The following is a 26,481-nucleotide window of genomic DNA, read 5'->3' on the forward strand; positions in this document are numbered from 1 at the left end:
ATACAGAGTCATGTCGTCGGCATACAGTGCGACGAGTAGCTGGCGTTCCGGGTATATTAGAGAACGGTGATTATGGTGTTGTCGGAGTTTGGCCGCCAATGGCTCAATGGCAATTGCAAAAAGGGCAGGGGAGAGAGGGCACCCCTGTCTGGTACCTCTCTGGATCTCAACGGAGACGACCTGGCACCATTTAGCAGGACTGAAGCTGTGGGGTTGCAATAAAGTAATTTTATCCAATCCAGAAAGCTATATGGAATGCCCATACGCTAAAGAAGAGCTAGAAGGTAATCCCACTCAAGGGAGTCGAACGCTTTGGTAGCGTACGGGAAAACCGCAGCTGCCTCACAGTGAGGGTTAATATCTTGTATTACTGCCTGAAGGGTACGCAAATTATGGGATGTCGCCGTGTTGGGGACAAAGCCAGCTTGGTCCGGCAAGACCAAGCGTTCCATCAAGAGGTTGAGACGCGACGCTAGAACCTTCGCTAAAATTTTAACATCGGTGTTGAGCAAGGAAAGGGGTCTATAGGAGTCGCAGTGCTCCGGTGGTTTGCCTGGTTTTAGGAGGGACGTTATGAGGGCTTCGCGCATGGTAGGCGGAAGAGTACCCTCTACTAGGGCCGAATAGTAAACTTGCTGCAGTATCGGGGCCAGAATATGGATGTAGGCCTTGTAAAAGTCAATTGGCAACCCGTCAGATCCCGGTGATTTGCCCGACTTCATGGACATGATGGCATCTTTTATTTCGTCCACCTCGAGTACATGGTGCAGGAATTTTTGCTGAGATGAACCAAGCCATGCAATGGCTGTGTCCTCCAGGTATGGACTTAGGTTGATGGGAGCCATCCTTTGAGAGGTGTAGAGAGTGGAATAATGGCGAGTGAGGATGCGGAGTTGTTCTGTGAGGTCTCGCTGAGGGAGTAGGTGTTCGTCCAGTAAAATCAAGACGAAATTGTTATATCGAGGGGCTCGAGTGGCAGAGGCGAGCGCCCTGCCCAGTCTGTCCCCCTCGCCAAAAATGCGTGCGGTGTGCTGTCTTCCGAGGAACTTACACTCCCTAGCAGCGGCTTCTGTATACTCGTTCAGCTTGTCCCTGAGCAGGGCATTAGCAGTGTGTCCCCGAGCGGCGCGGGTTCTACTCTGTTCCAGTTCGCGGAGTTCGGATTCTAGCTTACGTAACTCATCTCGTAAAGATTTAAGGACCCCTCCCCCCTTAGCGATGCACCAGCCTCGCACCGTGACCTTAAAGGCCTCCCAAACCGTCGTGAGATTCGACACCGACCCCATATTACGCTCGAAGAAGTCTTGGATATCCTGTTCAAGTTCCACCCTGAAGGCAGAGTCTGTGAGATGGGCAGGGTTGAGGCGCCAGCTCAGGTAAGGGGAGACCTCAGTGGGCATGCGTAGCGATATTAGGACCGGGGAATGATCTGAGAAGGTTCTTGCAAGGTACAGGGCGTTAACCAACCAAGGAGCAAGGCCTGCCGAAAGGAGCACATAGTCTAGACGTGCCCATGTGGAGTGCACGGCAGAGTAGTGAGTGCCCTGTTTGAGGGACGGGTGTAGGTGTCTCCAGGCGTTGATGTAGTGGTGTTCAGCAACAATGGAAGACAGAATGCGTTGGGTATGGGAGTAGTGTGAGGCCTGGGGGACAGATCTGTCAAGGCGAGGGTCTAAAGCGGTATTAAAGTCCCCACCCAATATAACACGACCTATGCCCAATGTTTGAATCTTGCCCCACAATGTGAGAAGAGAGGAAGTGTCGTCGGAGTTAGGGCCATAGTAACAGGCGAAAAGGACTGTGTGCGAGTGTAGTTTCCCCCAGACCATGCAGTACCTGCCGCATGAATCTGCATCCGTACCAGCAGGTGTAAACCTCACCCCCGTCTGACCAAGATCGTGACCCCCCTGGCATAGTTGGAGTAGGAAGAGAAAACCTTGCATGAGGCCCACCTGGAGGCAAATAAGGGAGAGCTATCAGGCAGCAGGTGAGTTTCCTGAAGCATGGCTATTGATACGCCTTGTCTGTCAAGGTATCCCAGAATTTGTCTCTTTTTCCTGGGATTATTTAGCCCTCGAACATTCCAGGAGGCCAGTCGAAACTGGTGTGACGGTTGTGTATCCTCTACTTCACCCATTCAGACACATATCAAATCATGTAGCATATGATGGCGTAACCCAAGACCAAAGCACAGTTGATGGTATAGAAAGGAGAAAGGACAGTTACCCCCTAAAATCCCCCCCCAGATCCCACCCAAAAGAAACATGTCAAACCTTACAATAACATCGACATTAGTTCGAAGCTCCTTCCCACCCACACCGGCAACCCCAACTAGCCGGGTATACAAACCCCACCCACCTACCCAGAAACATAACAAACCAAAGAGTGTATTAGATACTACACTTGCCCCTACCCTGAGAAGGGATGGGGAGATTGGGGGTTCGTCCATCGGGGGACCAAGACTAGGGGCGCCAGACCAGCCAACCACCTCCCTACTTGCACCCACAGGCAGTCGGGTGCACCCCGGACGCCTAGCGTGGGACGGAGGTGGGCGACCGAGCGCCAAGGTATACTATAGACCAGTGAGATACATACAGATCAAGCATCTCAACTGAGGTTATAGGAATCAGGCTACGCATAGGCAAAGGGTATAGATCACAGCTCTGATTGGATCAACATCGCAGTACGACAAATCAGTCTTGTTGTGACATTGGTGAAGGGGACCTAGATCGCCGTCGAGCCGCCTCTTCGTCGTTTCGGTCTCTCCTATGATGTTTAAAAAAGTCTTCCACCTGTTGTGGGCTTTGAAAAAAATGATGCCTGCCATCAAGCGTGATTTTCAATTTAGCTGGGTACAGCATAGCGTATGGGATCTCCTGCGCTTAAAGTTTCTTTTTGACCCCTGCAAATTTGCGCCTGGCCTCCTGGACTGAAGGGGTAAAGTCAGGGAAAAAAGAGAGAGTCGTGTTACAGTAGTGCACAGTTCCCAGTTCCCTAGAGCGCCTTAAGACCGCATCGCGGTCTCTGTAGTTTAGAAAGCGCACAATGATGGTACGTGGTTAGGCTCCAGGAGGAGGGCGAGCTGCCAGGGATCTGTGGGCCCTCTCGACGATGAAGTGTGAGGAGAAGGATTCTTTACCAAACAGGTCCGTGACAAGAGTCTCTACAAAGGTCTCCATCTTGCCAGTGTTGGTGGACTCCACAAGGCCTAAAATACGGACATTGTTACAGAGGGAACGCGCTTCCAAATCCTCATTCTTGTCTGCAATGAGTTTGAGCAGCTTGTCCATTTGAGTGACCTGTTTGCTAGTCGAAGCAGCGCCATCTTCCAGAACCGAAATCCTGTCTTCTGACTCCTTGATGCGAGTGTCATGTTGCTCCAGCTTGGTCACAACTTTGTCCATGCGCGAGTTTATGGAGTCAATTTTGGAGTCTATTGTGGACAGGCTTTGCCTCATGTCCAGCAAGAGTGTCTTCCAGTCCTCCTCCTGCGGGGCCGAGGCCGTAGGGCTGCCCTCCGTCTCTGGCGCAGTTTTGGGATTTTTTTTTAGCTTCAAATGGAATTTTGGACTGGCGAGCATCGTTGCGGCCCATATCTCGTCTGGGTGTCCGCGACGCTATATGAGGGGTGGACGCCAGGTCGTAAGAGGGTCCAGACAGAAAAGGGGGAGCGGGCCACCTCCTACTCGGCCAATGGGACGGATATTGGTGGGGCGCAGTGGGATCAGCAGGCGCCAGAGGAGGGAAGGAAGGGTTCCAGGCAGGTTAAGCAGCAAAAAGGTGCAGTTCCAGGGTGGCAGCAGTATTGCGGACCGACGTCCCACGCAATAACAACAGGTATAGCCAGCCACGTGCTGAGCAGTAGCGTTGCCTCAGCCCCAGGTGGGGTCAGCCAGAAAAAGGACGATGTATCGTGTGGCCCTCCACCCAAGGGGAGGAGGGGGGAGGGGCACCCCCCTGTGCAGGAAGAGGGAGAAAATCTAATTTTATGTACAGCGGATGTGAAGTCCTTATACACATCTATCCCCCATGAGGGGGGCATTGACGCCATTGAAAAAGCCATTCTCAACAGTGCCATCGATGCTTCAATGCAACAATTCTTAATGCAACTTATGATATTTACTTTATACCACAGCTACTTTGAGCACGAAAAGTATGGTATATGCAACTATCTGGGATGTCCATGGGCAACTGCGCAGCACCCACATACGCTAACATTTACATGAAAGAATTCGAAGAAATCAACATTAATGGAAACCCTGACTGGCACAATAACTTGAAATTATTGGTCAGGTATATTGACGATTTATTTTTTATTTGGAAAGATTCTAAAGAACACTTACAACATAAACTAATGGAATTGAACACCACAGACGACAGAATCCAATTAACATGGGAGATACACGAGAAGACCATCACGTTTTTAGACGTACTCATTACAAAAACTACCACAGGTTTTGAAACAGACCTATTTAGGAAAAAAACGGATCGCAATAACACCTTACATTGCTCTAGCTTCCACCAGGGATCATTAAAACGCCACTTGCCGTATTCTCAAATGTTACGGGCCAAGCGTATAACATCAGACAAAGAACTGTGTGAAACACGCATTAAAGAAATGGGTAACAGGTTCATAGAGAGAGGCTATCCTCAGGATATAATTACAGAAGCTGAAAATCGAGTATCAACAATCTCAAGAGAACAAGCACTAACTAGAACAAGTAATCCTGATGATACCAGAATGGTACTGGTTTCTAAATTTTCAACCCTTAGTACAACATACAAAAAGATAATTTTGAAACATTGGCCTATTCTCAAGTTAGAATCTGAATTTAAAGGTATATTCAAAACTCCACCCATTTTTGCATATACCCGGAACAACAACATAAAAGAGATTTTATCTAAAGAATCACCCAAAAGGGAGAAATCGACAGGAACTCGCCCCTGTATGAATTGCAACAACTGCAATAATGTGATCAAAGGCAATTCCATTACCCACCCTATGAAAGGGCACAACATCAAACTAAACGTAAATGCTACATGTGAATCATCCAACTTGATTTATTTATTAAAATGCCCGTGTGGAAAAATTTATGTTGGGAAAACTGAAAGAAAAAGAAAAATCAGACTCAATGAACATAAATCTAACATTCGTACTAGGAATGCAAAATCAAGCATAGCTGTACACTTTATGGAACAACCACACAACATTGCCCAATTGAAATACTTGGTATTGGAAATCATTACAAAACGTGAGGGCAAGGACAATAACAAAAGCTTATTACAGCGCGAAATATGGTGGATTTACCACCTTCAGACGATGAAGCCATTTGTGCTTAATGACAGAATAGAATTTAGTTGCTTTCTTTAACCACTTATAGTGGCTCTTGATGTTAATGTTCCTTTATTGGCTGTTTACAATGTATACACGATGTGTAACCTATGATGATATCATTGTTTTTTTCTATATCATAACTTTATTGTTCACTCCCTACACACGCGCGCACCACTTACATAACCCTAAGATGGCCGCCGGTCTATTAGACTGCTGTGAGTCCGTTCTTTTTGTCTAAACTCCCTCGTCAGCCCATTTCATTGACTGCCGTTTACCGTATCACTATACTTGTATTTGGGACGTCCCAGACAAACTTTATGCTTCCCTACGAGGACGTCGACCCCGTATGAAATCCTTCCCGCCAAAACGATAACCCGAACTTATTCCACATACTAAGTAAGTCGGTTTTCAATCGCCACTTTTGACCCGATTTCAGGGTCGTGAACGGTCATGACTTGTTCCTAGTATGTTCTCCTCGGACTAATTTATTATTTGTTATCTCTTGTAGCTGTTGAATTACAGCCTAAACGCCCGTTAATGTAAGTGCAATTCAGTCATTTACCACCATTCGGTTTCACCCGCACACTGACCACTCGGTTCACTGTTATTCACCACCTCACTCGCTACATGTGCATGCGTACACTTTTTATTAATTGATGTCATGGTTTACACTAAGTTGATGCGATTTGTTTATAATATAAGCATGGTTATAGACTATATTTTATTTTTTGATTTCTAGAGCTCCTCGAAAAAGGGCTGATGAGCCCGAAATGCATTGGAGCATTGCATTAACGTTATGGATTGTATAAAGGAGTAAATTGGCTAAGAACATGTATATGAAATGATATAAAACGTACAAATGAACATTTTGTGAACATAAATGAACCTACAAACTCATCTAAAAGAGTCTTTCTAAAAGAACCAAAGGTGTGCCCTCCATCAGGGATGCACTCATAACTTATGTGTGTACTTTCAATCATCACTCAGTTATGAGGCATATGAAAGGGCTGACGGCAACCATCAGAAGCACCCAAAACAGGACTACAGTAAGAATGATAGTCAAGTGAAAGACCGGACGAAACAGAAGCATATTGTGCGGATGGTGGAACCACACAAAGTAGAACAAGAACCCTCCTATAGGGCTGCATGAGCAGCCCAGATGCAAAAGACTCAATAGCAAGAAGGTAACCGGCAAAATGGTGCACCAAGCACGCTGGACATCCACATAAGAACACTTAGGCGAGCCGACTGGGTCAATGACTACGGACACCGAATGAAGGAACGTTGACAGCACGATTTACCTGTATAACAGCACAGCAGACATAGAGGCAAAGAAATATGCCTAAAAATGAAGCATAACACAGAGGATGCGACAAATACCAACAGTCACGATGAAGCACAAGTAGCCACGACAGTCGGAAACAGTCAGGACCAAATCGAATGGTCCAAGGACTCAAGAAGCGAGTATCCTATAGAGAACACTCCCCTTGAGAGTGGTACAGCAGGAATCCAAGCAGAAATCTGTAAAACACCTGTGCGGCAAGCAGCATTGAAATGTGTAATAATCCCTTTTGGGAAAGGGCCCCGAAAACGAGGGCACATGGCAAGGTACAGTAGAGAGGTACAAGGCGAAATTGCCACCTTGAAAGACAAGCCTAGTAAGGGATGAAGGACGAAAAACTTTGTTTACCCCAGCCCTTAAAGGGGAGGGGAGAACCAGCACCACAGAAGTGGGAGAATCAATGCAAACACCTTATGATAGTATAGCATACCATGTTGCATTCCCAAGTTGCACCAACACTAAGAAGCGTACCACACAATGGTTGTATCATGGTGCAAAAAGAGGATAAGGCGTCAGTGATGAGAACTGCGCTGAACTGAACAGAAAAAAGACCGTAAGATAGTGACTGGCAAAAGAAGAGCAGCCATCAAGGGCAAAAGGATCACAGTGATGCTGAAAAACGCCACCATGAATACAGACAAGGCAGAAGCCATACGGTAAGGAACCCATACCGAGGAAGTGAATGATTACCAGAGCCAACTGCACTGAAGGTGCAATGGAGCGATGGTAACATCAGGATCGCAGAACGGCATAAAAAAGAAGCCCACAGCAAGATTGTTGCGGAAATCTCCATAGGAGCGTACCAAGGATAAGGCAGTCACCGAATAGCATATAAATACCCCACATAGGGCAAGTGTCAGCCCCTGCGAGGGGGAGTCCTCTTGGGCAAAGCACACATTCAGAGGACTGAAAAGAAAGACAGAACCAGCCGTCCGGCTGCACGTAAAGAATACTGAGATGGCGGAACCACCACCTACACTATCCGGGTGCTACGCATAGTACCAGAATATGTGCGAAATCAGACCAACAAGGCAATATCGCCTACGCTGAATAAAAGAATACTGATAAGGCAAAAAGGGCGTGCCGCAAGAGTCACAGTAGCCCTGACATGAGGCGGGAGAATGCTGAATCTGCGTGGATATCAAACTGATCCACGCCATTGTAAGGGAGATCCCTAAGAGCATCCCGAACATTGTCCAGGAAACGACTGTCGCGCAGGCAATAATGACAGCACAAAGCCACGGACCGAGCAAGTGCTCATCCCACCGAGTGACGTCAAGAGAAAAATGGAGGGAGAATTGCGCCATTCCCCTGCCATTATGCAGAAGGCGGATTAATTCAACCCGCGGGCCTTCTGTAATTGAAAATAGAAGAGCCTCGACCAAGTCCCAAAGGGGAGAGGATCCGTGTGCGAACACGCAAGCTGTATTCAAGGCACGGATGCCAGCACTGGCAGAGGCGAAAAGCTGGCGACCACATGTGTCTAACCACCTAGACTTCCTGGTGGGAGGTAACAGAGGCAGGGCAGAGGAAGATTGTAAGTCGAAGGCTGACTGAACTACTAGGCCCTAAGCCCTAGGGTGAAGGGACAGACAGAGCAGATCATTAGGGGCAGGAGGGTGTCGACGGAGTCCACACCACACAAGGTACCTGTTATGTTATGTTATAATGAATTTATTGAGCGCACTGTCACCATAAGTTTCCTGGCGCTAATCGGATTTGGAGGATGGTAGAAGGATAATTAGTGAGGATGAGGGAAGAGTAGTGTTTTTAGGGATTTCCTAAAGGAAAGGAGGGAGCAAGAAGACTTGAGTGAGAGTGGAAGGGAGTTCCACAGCTTGGGGGCCAGACAAGAAAAGCTGCGGCCGCCCGATCTAGTGAGTTTGAAACGAGGGACGACTAGGAGCTGGGTGGACCTCAAAGTGCGAGAAGGACAGTAGGGGGTGATTAGGGACTTGAGAAAAGCAGGGGAGGGACCAGTGAGGGCTTTGAAGACCAGGCAATGGACCTTAAAAGTGATTCTTTCGCTGACTGGTAGCCAGTGGAGGTGGCGTAGTAGGGGTTGAGCTGACTGCCATCTAGGGATTTTGAAAACAAGCCGAGCAGCCTGGTTTTGGACGAGCTGTAACCTGGACAGCTGAGATTTAGGGAGGCCCTGATAAATTGAGTTGGAGAAATCCAGCCGGGACATCACCAAGGCTATTAAGACTTGCAACAAGGCTTCTGGCGACAGGAGGTGGGCGACTTTCCGTATCCTGTATAGCTGGAACATACAGGAAGATGTTACTGCGCTCACCTGGGCCTTGAGAGTGAGCCCGGAATCGATCAGGACCCCGAGGCTCTTTACACAGCCAGCAGGAGAAGGAGGTGTTCCGAGCTCAATAGGCCAGTACTGAGGGCCCCAGTAAGGGGCACTTCTCCCAGGACCCTGCACCATGGGCTGAAACGGCCGCAGATTAGGGGAGTCCAGAAGAGCGTCAACGTGTGGCATAAGAGGAGGTGTATGCGCCAGCACCGGCGTCGACCGACGCCGTGTGAGAGTCGCATCGACGTCCGAGGAGTCTGGTAGAATATCAACTTCCTGAAATAGAGGAGACGTGGACATCTGCAACGGCGTCGACGGACGTCGAGCCGGAGTCGTCTGGATGTTGATGACCTCCAAGGGGGACTAGGACTGGGCGCCGTCCGACGTCGACCCCACTGCAACATGTGGGGAACAGGGCGTTGAGCCCAGCGCCGCCTCCAACGTCGACGCAGGGAGCCACTCAAGCCTATGCGGAGACTGACAGGCTATACAGACGACTGGGAGGACCTACTGGGCCATGTCCCGTCAGTGTTGAATCAGCTCCGGAACCGGAGTCGATGCACACAGCCGGAGCAGAGGACAAATCAGCCGGCAAAGACCCAACATGAGTGCCTTCCACCTCTATGGGACCCGAAGGCGCACCAGGGAGAGAGGCTGACCCAAAATAAGAGCGGAGTGCTTCAGAATAAGCCTCCATTTGGGCTTGTGTCGCTCCTGCACCCGGAAAGTGGGGATACGGAGGAGACGACCACCGGACGCCCGTCCCCGGCAGGGGGCGAGAAGAGCAGGCGCCAGCGTCACGGGGAGGGGAGGAAGACATCCTGGACTTCCGTTTGTGTTACCCTCTGAACGACGTCTTCAGGAACGACCTCAGGAGTGGGCTCGATCCCGAGTGAGAGCGGCGGCGCAAAGGTGCAGGGCTGGACAGCCATGCGGCCAACAATTTCATCCGACGCTCCCGTAAGGACGTTGGTTTCATCCGCCGACAATCGTCGCACTCTTTGGAGTCGTGGTGCACGCCGAGGCACCACATACAAATAGCGTGCGGGTCCGTCAAGGACATCTGACTTGCACAGATCTCAAAAGCCTCAAAGCCGGAAGGCATCGCACACTGTTCCAGGACGCCAAAGGCATCAAAAACACCTGAAAAACAGGTCAAGGAACCGCTGGTTTTCCAGAATCAGAGTTGGGAAGAGAAACTGACAACAGCACGCCGGGATGGGCATATATGGCTCCACCGACATCACGTCCGTGGACAAAGTCAGGGTGGAGCCGTGCGGCTGCGGAAAGTTTTCCAGATCCAGTCTGACGCCTGGGGATGTTCTAAGTTAAGAAATCTGCGGCTAGACGTCTCTATCAGGTTTAAAGGACAATTGCAGTGCAATTGGGAAAATGAGTTATGCAAGTAAAGAATGCCTTTAAATGTTTGTAACTATTTGGGCCTAAATTGATGCTGTGTTTTAAAAGGCACTTGTAGATATGGAATAGATTAGATAAATGAAAAAAAAGTAAGGAATAATTGCTGGAACAGGAGGACTGTTAAGCAGTTGGTATGTGAGAAGATTCAGTGGGATAACTGACGTCCTTGTCATTTGAAGGAGTGCTTCAATCTAAGGAGGAAGTATTCAGCCCTATCTAGGTCTAAGCAAGCTAGCTGTTTCCTGGCAATTTCCAGTTGGCGCCATATTTTCAGAGCCCCTGTGCTGTGGTGGATACGCTCTAGTTCACGTACCTGTTGCAGTAATTCTTTCCTCTTTGTCTTTCTTAATTTATCCTCTGGAGCTGAGAGCACAACAAACTCACCCCTGATGACCGCTTCAGGGCATCCTACACTATGAAGGCGGCAACGTCCGTGTTATCATGGACGCTGTGATAATCAGTAATAGCTTTCCTAATCTGTCCCACCACCCCTGGTCTTTGAAGGAGTGTCTCCCACAGTCTCCACTGTCAAGGGGCATCCCGAGCCAAAGGAATGCGCACCCAGACAGCGTGCGCAGAGTGGTGAAATAAGGATCTAGGCTCAATTTCCACCAATGTCACCAGCTACTAAAGTTCGATGGGATGGAGCCCAAGAAGTGATCCAGGCGGGCATAAGACCTATGTGCGTGCAAATGAAAAGTTTGGTCCCGGGTGTGGGGGTGATGTTCCCTCCTCAAGCCTTTCAGGCCCATCTCCTGGAGTCATTCTATACACCCCCAAAAGTGCTCCCGCACCACCCTCCCTGTGGGCTGAGCGGTCTAGTTCATTGAATACCAAATTGAGGTTGCCCCCAATTAAGACTATGTGGTACTGCACCGTGAGGAAATCCGCTATGGCCGTCCTGAGGAAATGTTCCTGGCATTTTTCAGGGCCGTAGAGGGAGCCCAAGATAGATGTCTAGGTGCCTAGCTGTACGCGATAGACCAGGAGGCGACCTCTAATCTCGGTCAGTTTAGGTACGATCTTCCCCTGGAAATTACGCGAGAACAGGATGGCTACCCCTGCTGTTTTGCAACCTGTTGAGGAAAATAATTGGTGCAGGAATACTCTGGATTCCAGGCTGTGCTAGGCACCTGCAATCAGATGTATCTCCTGGGGAAGGCAGATATCTGCCCAAGCATGATCCGGATACAAGAGAATACCACGCCTCTTCACAGGGATGTTAAGCCCTTTCACTTTCAGAGAGATCAGCTTCAGGGAATCCCCAGGCACTAGAAAGCGTGTGTGCACCTGCACCATGTCCCATAATCCAGACATGTTTCGGTCAGTGGTGTGAGTCAGTATGAGAGATCCTATCTATGTGTGACAATATTTCCTTGTGTTGCTTGAGAACTAAATGTGTGGGTACCCCAACAGTAAATATATCTGTAGTAAAAAGGTTACGAAAAAGCGGGGTCCGTGGTCGGCCAATCTCCGTGGTCTCTCCCTTCCATCCCAACCCTGGCCAGAACCTATAAGGCCCAGGAGAAAAATCAGAGGAGCAACCCCGGTATCTCAAGCAATGTCTTGTGATGTTCGGTCCTCAGCCAGTCTCTCCAGAACTGCCATACCGCCATCCTTTCTTAGGCAATCGTGGCAGGGTTGGGTCTCGTGACTCCAGCAAAGATAAACTTGCTCTTCGAGTCTAGTCAGATATCTGCCATCTGAGTGTCCCCTAGGATCTGGGCTAAGAGTGCCATTACATATTCTTTGATGTCCTCTGCAACTCTGGGGGCCACTCGTATTCTTATGTTATTGTGTGAGACCAAATTTCAAGGTCTTCCGCGTGAGCTTGGAGATCCATTTGTTGATCTGTGAGGCGAATGAGCTCTTGGCAGAGTTGTTTGATTTCTTTGTCTCTGGTTATTTCATGATTTTCTAATGTGTCCACTCAGTCTCCGATCTCAGACACCCTTTCTCCGGACAACTTGCAATTCCTGCATCAGGTCCCTCTTGACTGTCGGTAGATGTTCTCTGAGGGATGACAACAGTGCTTCTAAGTAGGTGCGGGTGATTGAAACTTCGCCCTCAGCATCTACGGGAGATGAAGGCCTGCTAGAGGCACTGGGGCGCTCTGCAGTTAGTGAGGTGGAGGGCTTTGTGAACATGTCTTTGAGGGAGAGGTCTTTTTTTGCATGTTGTATCGCTATTCAGAAGCAGTGGGCTACCGGCCCGTGCCATGTGTGGGTTGCAGACCGTGGACGTCCCGCGAGAGGCAAGGGCAGACGTGGAGTTCAGATCTCAGCTATCTCAGGGCAGGGACGAGATGCCAACCACCCCCAAGTGTCCGGCATAGGATCAAAGTAGAGAAGGGTGCACCCTGCCGCCCTGCTTGTAAGGCTGCATGAAGGGTCGCACGCTCCACCCAGGTCGGATCGCTCCTTTCAAGTTGCTCAGCCGCCTCAGGCCCTTCACAAGCACATCTTATAGTCCTGCATGCCTCAGCGCCCTCCACTCACCCCCGGAGATCCACAGATGGCAGTCAGAGCGCGTCTCCTGCCCAAGCAGTGAAGGAAGTGAGTCAGCAGTGATATTCCCGGTCAGGCACTTTCAGTGCTCCTAAGAAACATAGAAGGTCACCAGTCTCCGCCCTGCATAGCCAAGCTCACACTTGGGACCCTCCAGCACCTGCAGCCTAGGTAGGACTCTCCCAGTGGCGGGGGAGGGGGAATACCTCAGCAATGGCCACCAACCCTAGAGTCCACTCTGCCTCTCCTCGAGTTTGCACTGGCGCTCAGGAGCGGTGGGGGAGGCTCTCTGTGCTCAAAGCCTTCCTTGCGGCCTCCTCTCTGCGGGCCAAGGGCCGTCACCGGGACACAACCGCTCTTGTGAACTCCGCTGCACATCCTTGGATCGGTCTTCTGCTATGCGTGGGGGCCACCACACATCTCGACTCCAGCCGTTCTGGTTCCCGGGGGGCAGCTGGTCTCCCTCAAATTACATCAATGAGCCACTTCACGACCTCCAGTACCCAAGGCAGGAGCGGGAAATGCAGCCCTCAAGCCTGGTCACCTCCTGTGGGCCCCTCCTCACCAGGCTCGCGATGTCTGTACCAGGGCCACTCTCTGCTGACAGCCACGGCGGCCCTCCATGCAGACCCAGCTCGTTGCAGGACACTATCGCAGAGACTCCAACCAGAAGTTACGAGCCCAGCACTGGGTCCCCCCGGATCCAGAGGACCCCTCAGCACCCACTGGACCCACAGGATGCTCAATTGGGTCCAGGCGGAGGTACCCCATAACAAGCCTGCGTACTCTGGCATCTTGGCCACGCCCCCAATTGTTTTTTTAAAGAACAAACTTGATTTAAATCTGACCACCAACTTAATAGCTCAGCTTTGTAACCCCGCCCATAGATTCTGTCAATCTGCTTGGTTTTGCATGGAGTCCAAGATATTAAGGGCACCTCGTGAACAAACTACCCCAGTCCGTCAATTACTATCTTAATCAAATAGAATACAATTATTTGTCACCAATAACTGTCTGGGGACCGCTGGTCATGGCCTTATCTCTAGAATCGGTGCATGACATGCCATCGTTCAGGTGAACTCTCCGATCACCCTCACACCCATGCTCCATTCCATGGCTGGTCTATTTACAGAGAACAATACATCTGATCACATTACCTCTATTCTCAGCAACTTGAACTGGCTTCCTTTAGTAGAAAATAGAAAGTTAAAAATCTGCTGTCTCACCTTCAAAGCACTTCACACTGGTAAATCAAGCTACCTAGTTGACTTTTTGATCACTTCCAGTGAAACGGAACTTGCCAGGAGCAAGAATTTGTATGTGATGGAAGCATGAAAATATTTTTGTCTCCAAGCTCTAAACAATTCTTCTCCAGACCTGCTAAGTCCTCCTGGAACTCTCTCCCTCTACAGCAGCCACTAACCTTCAATATCCTATACTTTCTGAAAGATCTAATGTCTCACGCTTACAAGCCTTAACCTTAGCGAATCAAGTCCTGATGTAGTCTTCAGCAACTAAGATCTGAAAGTCTAATGTCCGCATTAACTTCTGTTCTCCTTGGTTTGGAGTTCAGGTTTATTTTTCTAACCAGTTATAACCCATGATTTGCTGTTTTTCCTTGTGCTCCATCCCAGCCCTCTCATTTTCACATTATCTCTTATCCCCTGCTCCTATAATTCCCAATCTCCAATCTCCAACCTCCATTTCCTTGTTCTACCTACTTCTCTTCCCCCTGGTTACAATTTCCCTATTTACTTGCTTGCTAAAGTATCAATTAAAGTGTAAATCGCTCTCACACCACATGGTGCAGCAGCGCTATAGAAAAGCTCTAAATAAATATATTGTATTTGTAGGGGTTTTCATCAAGATCTTTTCAACCAATGGTCTGTTTTGTCGTTCACATTTTCCTTCTGCCCACTACAGCATACAACGTGGAGCAATTAATTGGCTTCTTTAGCCATAGGCTAACTCCACAGTAAGTGATGGAATTCTGCTCTTTCACATGGAGCACATGCACACACAAACTCGTTTTCTTCAAAACCAGCAACTACTATTGCAATGTGTGCTTTTTTAAGCCAAAATAAGATAGTGTTGCTTTTAGCTAATGTTTTTTTATCATACTGAGTGGGCCCAGCAGCTGCGTCATTTAAAACGTTTTAAATAAACCATGGCATAATAAAACAAACATTAGAAATCATACAGCCAACACCAGACCTACTGGCTATTATACTATTCCTAATTAGCTTGAAAGAAAAAGTATCCCAAATCTTAACTACTCCCCATTTAGACATCTGACAAAAGGTAAGCGGTCATTCTGCAGTGAGAAGTTGAAAGGACTAATATTCTGCTACTATCAACCCTATGCATGAATCCACAAAACATTATTTACATAAAGAATTCTTGATCTCATGGAAGTCACCTACTTGGACAGTCAGTCTTGGTCTACGCTCAGATGGGTGTGAGAAACAAAAACAGCAAGAAATTCTTAAAATATCTTAATCACAATGAGTCTCGGAAGTGAGTGTGTCGTAGTTCAACATCATCCATGGACAGTGCACACTGCCTAAAGCTTTCTGACGCAGTCATTCTGTGGGCACTCTCAAATGATTCAACTTTCTCTCTGACTAGTGCTTAGGTTTGAGGAGCTCTCCTTGACTCCCTTGTGTCAAAGGTCTGCTACAACAGACACTGCTAGTCCTTCAGGTCAGGCAGGTAAAATAAACACTTGCCATCATGTAGAAAAGTCACTTACAAAAAGTGTTTTTTCATCCCCAAGAAAAGAATAATTCATACACCGATCATGAACACATAGTTTGCCTACAAGATGGGAGACACATTTCTGAATTGAGGTGAAGTTGCAGTAATACAACATCTCCACTACCGAGATATGGGCAACTCACTTTGGTCTCAATGCTTGAGGACTTACTCATACCGATGCAGTGCACTAGAAATAGGACTCCATACTTTGGTAATTTATATGTGCCGAGTGCCAACCTGGTTTGGGGTGAAGAGAGTTCACAGGATGCTTGTGCAGTGCTTTCTTTGGGAGCACTGTCAAAACCAACAATAGTTTGCCTGCGTAGCTACAAAGGTACTCTTCGAGTCCTCTCATGTCCTTGTCTGTTCGAATTCTATATAAAACTAAACCCGCAGAAGTGCAAATCATTTGAAGGTGTCAATGAATCGCAAATATGCGTTGCTGTTTCCAGTACGTCTGATATTGATATTTCGAGGTCCTTTTTAGGTCTCGCTCGAGACCTATTGCTATGGAGTCGGCTGTCAAGGGAGACAGATCTGGGCACGCAAGTCGATTTCACAACGTGGACGCGCATGCCCAGCCTCCCAGCGCCGTGCACATCTCCTGTCTGTCCCACATTCACACAGCGCCTCTCTCAATCACGCATGCAGCCCCCCCCCTGAACACACACACAGACACGCACATGCATGCATACATACATACGTACACACACACACACACACACAACACCCACCCTCCCCCCCTACAACTAAACCCCACTCACCGCATCGACGTCCTCAGTCGCCCGTCCTGCCTTCTGCAGCCATCGCGCAACAGCCAAGACGCTCCCGAACTTCCGGTTTCGGGACGTGCGCGCTCGCGGCTTGTTTTAGGCTTCCTTTCCCGCCCATGGCAAAGCATTTTTCGGCTTTTTAACATTTGCGTTATTATGTGTTTACAAAAGCCCACATGTTGGAAATGTTTTTTTTTGCTTTTCCGAGCAAAGGGCTTTTAGGCTTTCTTTTGCTGTCCATGACAAAGCATTTTTCTTCTGCACTGCAAGCTAACATTTCATATTGATAGCGGCGCGCCTTTCCCCAATGCCTTCACGTTTAATAATAGCAGACAGCATATTGATATAGCCCTTCTACAGTATATATTTTGGGAATTGTTTTTATTATATTTGTAAAACTACAGCACATAAAGCTGCCACGCTTTGTCTTTGTCGCGTGCGCCACAAAAATGTGTTACTTTTAATGTGTATGTGGTGCACAAAGCTTTATGTTTATGGCAGCCCGTACCAATCTGCATTCTAACATATTGTATTGCAAATGCTTGTTTTAATAGCGCAAACCGGACGATATCAGGCAGCCCTCCGTTAATCTCTCCCCCACCTCCGTAGCACACACGCCGCAGCCTCTCCTCCGGTTGCAGTCATGCTCCTGCATCTGACCAAGACCCGCCTTTGCCACTTTCAGGCTCGTGACCCGGCCATGGGCGAGGTAGAGGAGAAGGGAGTATCTGAACTTCCCGGGGCGAGGATCAGAATAGAAAGCGATTAAAACAAAAAGTACATACACGTCGAAGAGATAGTCATTTATATCAGGTATGTTTTATTTATTAAATTAACATGTTGGCGTAGGCGCTGGTATGCCATACCCTTTGCCACTTCCTCTCCTCATGGTTTTCTAAATCAGCGTGACGCCTGCTGTGCCCCAATGTTCATACTCCATACCCCATCCATGCCCTTCCTGTGGCTTGTCTTTTTTTCCGACACGATGTTCGCTTTATGGTGTTTCCTGCAGGGCGCCTTTGTTTTCTTTGCTCTGCTGGCCAACTGGTTTAACTTCCTTACAGTTGGTGTTACACTTCAAGCAGCATGTCTTGCTGAATACTATCACAAAGCTTTTTGCAGGAACTGCTGTGTCAAACGCAGTCAAAGGCGAGCTGAACAGAGCTCACCTCTAACCGTTTACATAGTAGTTTTTTTGTTCGAAGATTCTCGACCGTGTTCAGCAACACATGCTGCCAGTCACAGCTTATGTTGCTTCAGACGTCAGCAGCACAGTTCCGGGATTTGTGTGTTCTTGTTGGAACTGGTGCTCATGTACAGTGCTCCAATACCTTCAGGTCGAATTTGAACTCTATTAAACAGCACTTACATCTTCATGAGCAGTCTTTTTATTTTAGAGGCAAGCGGAAGAGAGCTCACCTCTTAATGTTGATACAGCAGTTTCTGCTTAAAGCTTCACGACAGTGTTCAGCAAAGCACGCTGCCAGTCAAAGCTTGTGCTGCTTCAGACGTGAGCAGCACAGTTCCGGAATTTGTGTGTCCTTGTTTCAGCGCTCCAATACCTTCAGGTCGAATTTGCACTACATAAAACTGCAGGTGAAAAAAAATGCATAAAATTGGCATGCCCACCATTAACATTTCAGGCAGTCACTTCTCGGGTAATTTCTGAAAGTGTTGAAATGTTCTGGTGAAGAAAATAACCGCTTGTTTGTTTAGGCTATAGGTTAGTCCGATTTCCCTTAACACAGTGGTGTCTTAGTTGAGAAAAGGCGCATGAATCACATCTTGCATTTAGATTTTAAATAAGTATCTGAGAGTGCAGTTTTGAGACTTATCCAGGGTATTTCCTGTGGTCTGTTGGTGCCAGTGTGGGCTCAGCTGTGCTTTTCCATACAGTCATAAGTGGCGCTCGCCCCTATTTTGAGTCAGAGACCACAACTATGTTACATCAAGTCCACTATCGTCATAGAAACCCTATGACACTGACATTGCTTTTTGAGTACCCTGCACTAAAGGTGTCTTTGATAAACCATCTGATATAAGCCAATACAAATAATACATACTTTAGGCTTTTTAATAAAACAAGCATTGGCAATGCCAATAGGTCGCACCTTATTGACCTTTGGCTTTGCCAATATTTTGCTGATGCTGTGTAACATAGGTAAAAAAAATAAGCATCAACTGTGTGTTTTGGATCTATTGGTATTGTAAATGGTATTGTAAATGACAATGCCTTTAATTTATGTCGTACAAACGAAAACATAAATAAAAGGCATTGTCATTTACAATGCCAATAGTTTAAACGTGCGTAAATGCGAGACCTATTGCATTGCAAATGCTTGTTTTAACACTATAGAGTTGGCCTTGGGTTGGGTGACCTGAAAACAATAAACTCTGAGACGGTCTCAGAAACAGAAGAATTATACACCTCCACCAGATATGCTGGCTCATACCCGAAAACAAAAGGGAGAGATCAGGAAGCACAAATGTTTTTGCAGTAAGTGCTTACGATCATCAATTTATTTTGGCGATGCCCCAGTGCCCTACATGAGTTTACTCAGTTTTTTAGCGCGGTGGAAAATTCTTTAGTGTTGTTCTGTTCATAAGTGGAGAGGTCAGGCTGTTTGATAAACAGATGTTTCAAGGTTTGGATATAAGATTGCAAGAGGAGGTATATGTCGAAGAAGTTGAATGTTCATCGTCATGGTAGGCCGCAAGATGCTGCGGGTTCCAAATTGTTATTGCCATTACCATGTTCACCCGAACTCTTTGTAGACACTCCTGCTATAAGGAAGGATTCCAAAGTGAATTCCAGCCAGTCTCATTACCTATACTGTCCTCTGATGATCACAGGTTGAATTCCAAAATTTAAAAAGGTGCAATCCAGAAGGTTGCAAAGCACAATTCCTCAGACATCTAGACTCCCAATGTAACATCTAGGCTGAATTGAGTTAGAACAGGTCTGCATACTAGCTATACCACTGGCTCAAGGAGTTTTACCATTTTCCTCAGTGGGTGATTAACGGACAGTACAATTGAGCAACCTCAATGGTGTTTATTAGTTATAGGGTTCCAGCAACAAAACCTAAATCAGTATGTAGGGCACTAACGCAACTGCAACACTGGAACATTTCTATTTGTAGCTGGCTTTGGAGTCCAGACCCACAATAGTTCAACAACACAGCGGCTGGATTTCTTTGTATTTACTTTTTCTAATCACCTATACAACAGTTATTTAGGGTAAAACTTTGGTGTTTGTCATTCCTTGCCAGACTTTTCAGTACATGACAAACTAAGACTCAGAAAGTGATTCATGCTGGGGCAGCAATCTCTTGATTCAGTTAGCTGTGACGACACAGAATCCCCAAAAACTGCAGAGAAGCAGTATAGAATCACTTTGGACTCTCAGTGCGTGATGCAGCATTTGGTGTTGTTTTTGCTGTTTACATCCAATATTTCCCATCTGTTGTTCAACTGAATAGAATTCCTTTGGCAAAATGTGCTCTGCTTTGTTTAAGGCTCTGTCGGTGGGCAGTTGGGGATGTTTAGGGGTATTAAGAGGGTTGGAGACCGGTTTAGTTCTGGGAACTAGGGTTTTTTAGGATTCAGTCATAGGAAGTATATAGGGCTATTAAGGGTTTTTATGATTCACAGATGGTGGGTGAATAGGGGAAGTATCGTGTTTTTAGGGTTCAGGGATAGGTAGTGGTAAAGGGTTGTAAGGGTTTTTAGATTTCATGGATGGGTGGAATATATGGGTAGTAAGGTGTTTGAATGTAGGACTGGATAACGTCTAATATGTGAATTAATGTGTTGTAATGATGTTGCAATGCATGGTTGTGGTATGCATACTAAATGTCATTGAATGTATGTGAGATTATAATTTTTGTGCGTGTGTATGAATGTTTTCCGTGGTGTTGGTTTGAACAATAGTGACAGATTCCCTTTAAATATATGCAAGTGATTATGTCTCTGACATCTGCCTTATTTACATTATGATTAATGGCAGCTTTAGGCTCACTGCAGCAGGTTTAGAGCACACCTACAAACTTCACAAGACACCAAAACACTTCCCACACAGAATACACTCGGAAATACACTCTACCAACAATGAACATGAAACAGGGTAGCTGCTTACATGAGCACCCTAAACTTTAAGGTCTTGTTAAGAGTGAGAAAGTGCTATACAAACACTATGCTGCAATACTATCTACAGGGCCTGGAAGGCCATGTTTATAATGAGCATTCAACTTGGGTAACTCAAATTACACTTCTACAGGAATCCAAGCTATGGTGCAGCTCCCCTTACGAGTCTAGCAGTTCAAGTTTTAAAGTTCTGTTGATTTTGAAAATAAATATATTTTGAAATCAGCAGAGACATGCCAGTCTTACAAAATATGGCCACCATCCACGCATGGCACAGTATACTCAATACAATACACTCGCTGTTAACCTACTACATTCCCCATTGGCCCGCCTTGACTGGCGCTACTGGTTGGCGCCATGCTGGGACAGAGGAGTTATTACTGCACTCCAGTCGCTTAATGTGCATACCATAGGGGATCTCTTTGAGGACTTTGTCGTCCGTACCGTTGGGGACATCGTGAAGGAGACGGAATCGCCCTCGGCTCTGGCGCAATTCCAGCTACACAGAACGAGGCACGCTCTTAGGGCGCTCCTTGGAGAGGACATGGCGGAACCCCCAGAGGTGATGCCCTTGTCGGTGATTGTTAAGGCGCCTTCTCCAGCCAGGCTGGTGTCTAGACTCTACCAGACGGCATTGGCCGCTAGGGATGGCGCGTACACCAAACCACGCCTAGCATGGCATGGCAACAAGACCTACAAACGGACCTATCGGACGATAAATGGCGATACTGCTGTCTGAGCTCTAAAAGGATATCCCTTAACGGACGCCATAGGTTGGTCCACTTTAAATATATAAATAGGGTGTATTACACCCCTGAACGGCTTCATTGTTACGCCTCCGAGAGGGTTCACAGTGCGATCGCTGCGGCGCGCTGGTGGCCGATTTTTTTCACGTTGCGTGGTCCTGTCCTGGGGTTGCTCGATTCTGGGAGGAGGTTTTTCGCGCGGTAAGTCGCGTGTCGGGATTAGATTTGACCTTGGACCCTCTCTTAGCTATATTGGGTTACTCGAAACCGCTTCCTAAGTCGCGCAGGCGTCTGGTCGACATGGCCTTTCTCCTGGCTAAACAATGCATCGCCATTTGTTGGATGTGTGGCCCTACTCCCACACTGGCACAATGGTCAAGAGATATGTTGTTCTGCTGCACACAAACAGAACATTACAGTGAGCTGCTCCCCCCACGCAACAGACCCAAGAACATTTGGTCCTTAAACGTTACCAATAGGCACACTTCAGAAACCCCTGACACCTCGGACACCGACTCCCAGACGGTAACAATCCCCACTGACACAGATCCCGACGCGTAGCTGACCCTCTATATGGCCTCAGGCTGCAGTCCCCCTCTAGCCCCCTTACTGATGTGAGAGTTGACAGTGTAGGCTCCTCGGACTGACAACGTCCCATGGGAGCGACGTTTGTGTACAGGTGTTGCCAGCTACTTAACTTTATGATTGAGACATGGTGTCATTGAGATGTCCCGATGTTCAATTGCTGTATTTGGAGTATATATGCATGCCCGTATTCTTATCTATGTACCGCTGTTTCTTCTTTGGGGTTATTACATTGTAAACTACCAATAAGCATATAAAAAAAATATATATTTATATGGCCACCATCTGTTTCATGTTAGTCAACAAAACACGTGGATTGTATGTGAGGGCTATTTTGGTCTTCCTTGTAGATTTTTATTGCCTTAGAAACCACATGAGAAGGTACAAAGCTAGACTGAATAACAGCAAATATAAGCATTGGCCTCCACAGGTTTTTAGTCTAGGTGTTCTGTTACCATCGTGGTCTGCAGGCGGTCTTCTACAAACTGGAGGACTCTGGTACGCAGGTCGGTGCCCATCGTTAGACTTGCCTAGAGAAATCCAGAAGGGACACATTAGTGCGAAAGAAAGACAACTAAAACCAATATGCTGAACATTGACAAAGAAAGCTCATTCTTCTCCGGATCCATCTGCAATGGAAACATTATGCATGATTAACATTGTGTACCTCTACTTGGGACAGTTAAGACAAAGGCAAGTCTCATTACTTCTGCTTCAGCAGGAGAAAACTGCTGCCAAATCGCAACTGAGCCTAAGGAGAGAGCAGCAGGTATTTACTGTGGACATTTCAGACATTTGACCTAGCCAAAATGGTTTGGAATCACACACAAGATTTTGTGTAAGCCAGCAAGCGCACTTTGCCCAAGAAATGATTCCAACAGCATGCCTAAGAGAACACCACCACAATATGTCCAATTACTGCAGTATTATATCGAGGCGGTCACTTCCAGGGTCTTATTCAAGAGATCACAAAGAAATAATGAACACAGCTTAGCCATAAAGTCTCCCCTGCTGACATTACTGGGAGATATCCCAAGGTGAAGTAGGAATGTACGCCTATGAAAGGACCTGCTCTTAATCAAGCTCCTACTTCCAATGCAGGGCCTTGGCCACTCTAAGAAGGTTATGAAACGCGAGCAGACTGGGATTACATAGAGAATAATGGGAGAATGAAATTTTTTTTAAAAAGAAAGGGGTAATGCAACATTTTGCCAGCTTCAGTAAACTCACTGCAAATGCAACTTTGGAACGCTATATGGGACTTCTGAAATAATTTTCTATATACAAGTTTTGCTGCTCAGAAGTATAACTCAGCAACCCCTAACATCTACCCATACATTTTGAGGTTGAGGAGAACCCTCTGCTCATCCATGAGATTCTAACAAATACAATCTACCCCTCAATACCATGGTGTAAAAAAGTGAAAATCAGGTCGGCCTAAACCTTCTGCGCTTAGAGATTAGATGGAATTTCTCAGCCTCAAAAGGGCTAAGAGAAAGGAAACCATAAACATCCTCCCAAAATCAGTGTAACCAGTATAGTATTGAAAGGGATAACTCAGCATTTTCTTTAGTTTCAGTTAGTTCCAAATTAGAGCCTTAAAAACAGCCAAGGATTACGTACAAATCAATCTCTTTCTGGTAGAATTTGTCAGTCTTGTGAAAAAAGTTAACTGTGCAGTACAGAACTCATAATGTATCACACACAAATATCCAAAATTGTCATCATATATCAGAATTGGGATCAGCAATAAAGCATAAAGATCCTGTTTTTCTTTGAAGTTAACGTCTTCTGTCCCAAGGTGCTTTTTGCATTTGCTTTCTTACTGTGCTAGGTAAGGATGGAGGTGGAATTGTAGCAAGAAAACCCCAACAGAAGGTGTGAACATTTGGAAGCATTTACAGGGTGCAAAGATGGCATATGGTCCCTTTATCTGCTCTGGACTGCACTCTTAATATCAAGGTGATAGATCAAAAAAGTAAAGCAACACAGTGCAACATGCTTCACCTTCTTTCTTTTTGTATTGTTATTTTTCGATATTTGAACATTATACGCTCTGTACCCATGCCTAGGAGCAGTTTGGTCACAGTGTTTGGATAGGATAAGCTACTTTGTCCACTGCATATTTGAGGGGACTCTCTTTATATTTATTTACTATTCAGCACTGCATGTGAGCGGGAGTGTTTCCTACAGTGCTCTATCCACTGCCCTCCCCCCAGCTCCCTGTCCTGTTTTTAATGTTATTGCGTTATTTTGTTTTTAAATGTTATTTTTTGGAAGGCCAGGCAGCTGCAAACTACTACTGTCCCTCCTACTTACTTTTCCGTGCAGGGTTCTTTTTCATTTAAATTTACCATTCCAACATGGCCATCTGCCATAGTAGAACAGTATACGCTGTCTCTCTATACAGTGTACTAAAAAATAAGTACACTGTGCAGAGAGTTCAGTGGGTCCCCGATTGGTTGACAGAGACTAAAGTAGATAATACTAACACGCTCTTTTGTGGTAGTGTGAGTGAGCAGTTAGGCTTATCAGAGGGTAGTGCGAAGGATTTGTTGTACTCACATAGAGGCAATATATGAAACACACTCAAAGAATAAATTCAAGACCAAACAAGAAAAATAACACTCCTTTTTGTATACATTTCAAACTCAGGAACTTCATTTCAAGGTAAACATGCTTTTACGCACAATGCAATCCTATGCGAGAATAAGTCAAAGATGCATAAAGGTAGGTACAGTCGGTTTTAGGGTTCGCCTTCGGGGATCATAGTAGTAGTGGGCCAAGGTTTAAATAACTACCAACAGTTAGTCTGGAACCACCCGGGTTCTACCGGGAGCAGGGTGTGGGTGAGGCTGTGAACTGCTGTGCTACCGAGAAGGGGGCGGGGGGTGGAAAAGATGCTGCACAGGGGGACTTACGTAGTCCAAGGGCTCCCAAACAGGGGCTCAAGTCGCGAGGGGTCTTGGAGCACAGAGGCACAGGTGGTTCGTCGGGACCCGGGCCGAGGGGCAAGGCTGGGTGCGCAAAGAGGCCCCTCGCGGTCATGGACAAACAGCTGGCAGCGGCTAAATCAAAGCAGCTGGCCCACTCTCAAAGTGGGTCTCAGTGATGCGGACACCCCTTGACAGCTGCTTGGTCCTAGTGTCTTCACACTCAGTGAGGAAACAGATCTGACTTTCCAGAGCACGAGTACCTCCTCTTGGTCATCTGCAGTGTCAGTCGGGCTGGGGAGCTGCAAGGCAGTGGACCGGACTCTGCTTGTCGGCCTGCGTACTGCAGGGGACTAGCTCCTTTACTCCAAGGGAGACTTTCGGTATTTGTTGAAGTGCTGGCAGCCCAGCACCATACCGTGTTCCCACCTCTTTCATTGTGGAACTCTTAGAGATCGCCCTAACTATCAATTACTTCATGTTTAATCCCACCTACTGACCAACAGTGCTCAGACACTTCAATGGGAGCAATCTTTGCTCCCAACCTAGTGAATTTCTATGTGAGACAAATGGAACTTGGAATTCATCAATAATTGATCCAACCCTTTTAAAAAACGAGACACATTACACCAGTTCACACACTATCTCAATACCGGTCAACCATATTTAAAATTCACACATGATACTAATAGAGAAAGCATATCATTTTTAGATATAAGAATTAACAGAAAAGACAACTGATTGCTTCCCTCTAAAGAAAAGCCACAGAATGCAACACACTATTGCAATACAACAGCTTTCACCCACGAGCTCTGAAGGATGGGCTCCCTTATGGTAAATTTCTTAGACTAAGGAGGAATTGTACCCAAAAAGATGATTTCTTTAAGGAAGGTGTTAATCTGAGTTGCAAGCTGAGAGAGAGGTATCCGAAACGATTAATCAAGACCTCCATGAAGAGAGCCTGGTAAAGCCTCATAGAAGAGATACTCAAAACAAAAGACCACACGTGGCAAGATTGTCTGTGACCTCTTTTTGTCCAGATAAAACCAAAATCGTGACAAACATCAAACAACATTGGCCTGTATAACACTATGAGCATATTCAAAGAACTTCCTTTGTTCTCAAATAGAAAAAGTAAAAACAACAGATCATTTAGTGCACTCAGACACTTGCTTAACAAAACCTCTGCATACTATATCGGAAACGTGGGGTTTAGCCCCCATAAAAGGACACTATAAATAAGGCAACTGCATGGCGTGCCAATATACTGCCAACACAAAAGATTCTTACATGGAGAAGTGAAAGTGAATATACAACAGCACACCAACTGTTTCTCAAGGAACGTTATCTACTGTATCTGGGGATCTGGTGATCTGGTGATATGAATGACAACACAACCAATTAAGGCAGAATTGGACAACATAGAAGCAGGATACGCTGTCAAATTTAGACTGCTACCCTGGTACAACACTACATTGAAAAACAACATACACCAGATGATGTGAGATGGCAGATCATTGAGAAAGCAAACCTATCAGCAAGTGGATCGATAGATTTAACTATCAGACAAGGTCTAAACACAACGGAGGAATAGTGCAACTTTGTAACCTTGGGGCATTAAATCTCTATCCCT

At 46.6% G+C, this 26,481-nt stretch overlaps 1 protein-coding gene and 1 long non-coding RNA gene across 5 annotated transcripts in view; one reads left to right on the forward strand and one right to left on the reverse strand.

Annotated features, from left to right (window-relative positions):
• PNPLA7 (patatin like domain 7, lysophospholipase) overlaps positions 1-26,481 on the reverse strand; it is a 1,524,034-nt gene that overhangs the window by 1,348,761 nt on the left and 148,792 nt on the right. For 3 of the 4 annotated variants that reach the window (XM_078642105.1, XM_078642108.1, XM_078642106.1), the window contains one exon: positions 22,371-22,445. In XM_078642105.1, coding sequence (XP_078498231.1) covers positions 22,371-22,445 — 75 coding nt within the window. Of the gene's footprint in view, positions 1-16,429; positions 16,479-22,370; positions 22,446-26,481 lie in introns of those variants that run through there. The other variant, XM_078642109.1, reaches the window with a different exon arrangement.
• The window catches only part of LOC144754390 (uncharacterized), a 103,374-nt gene continuing 82,531 nt past the window's right edge, over positions 5,639-26,481 (forward strand). The window contains exons 1-2 of the long non-coding RNA XR_013594718.1: positions 5,639-5,731; positions 16,993-17,251. This is a non-coding gene — a long non-coding RNA (uncharacterized LOC144754390). The remainder of the gene's footprint in view (positions 5,732-16,992; positions 17,252-26,481) is intronic.

The sequence above is a fragment of the Lissotriton helveticus genome, chromosome 5_1 (genome assembly GCF_964261635.1).
Source record: "Lissotriton helveticus chromosome 5_1, aLisHel1.1, whole genome shotgun sequence".
Taxonomy (NCBI): domain Eukaryota; kingdom Metazoa; phylum Chordata; class Amphibia; order Caudata; family Salamandridae; genus Lissotriton; species Lissotriton helveticus.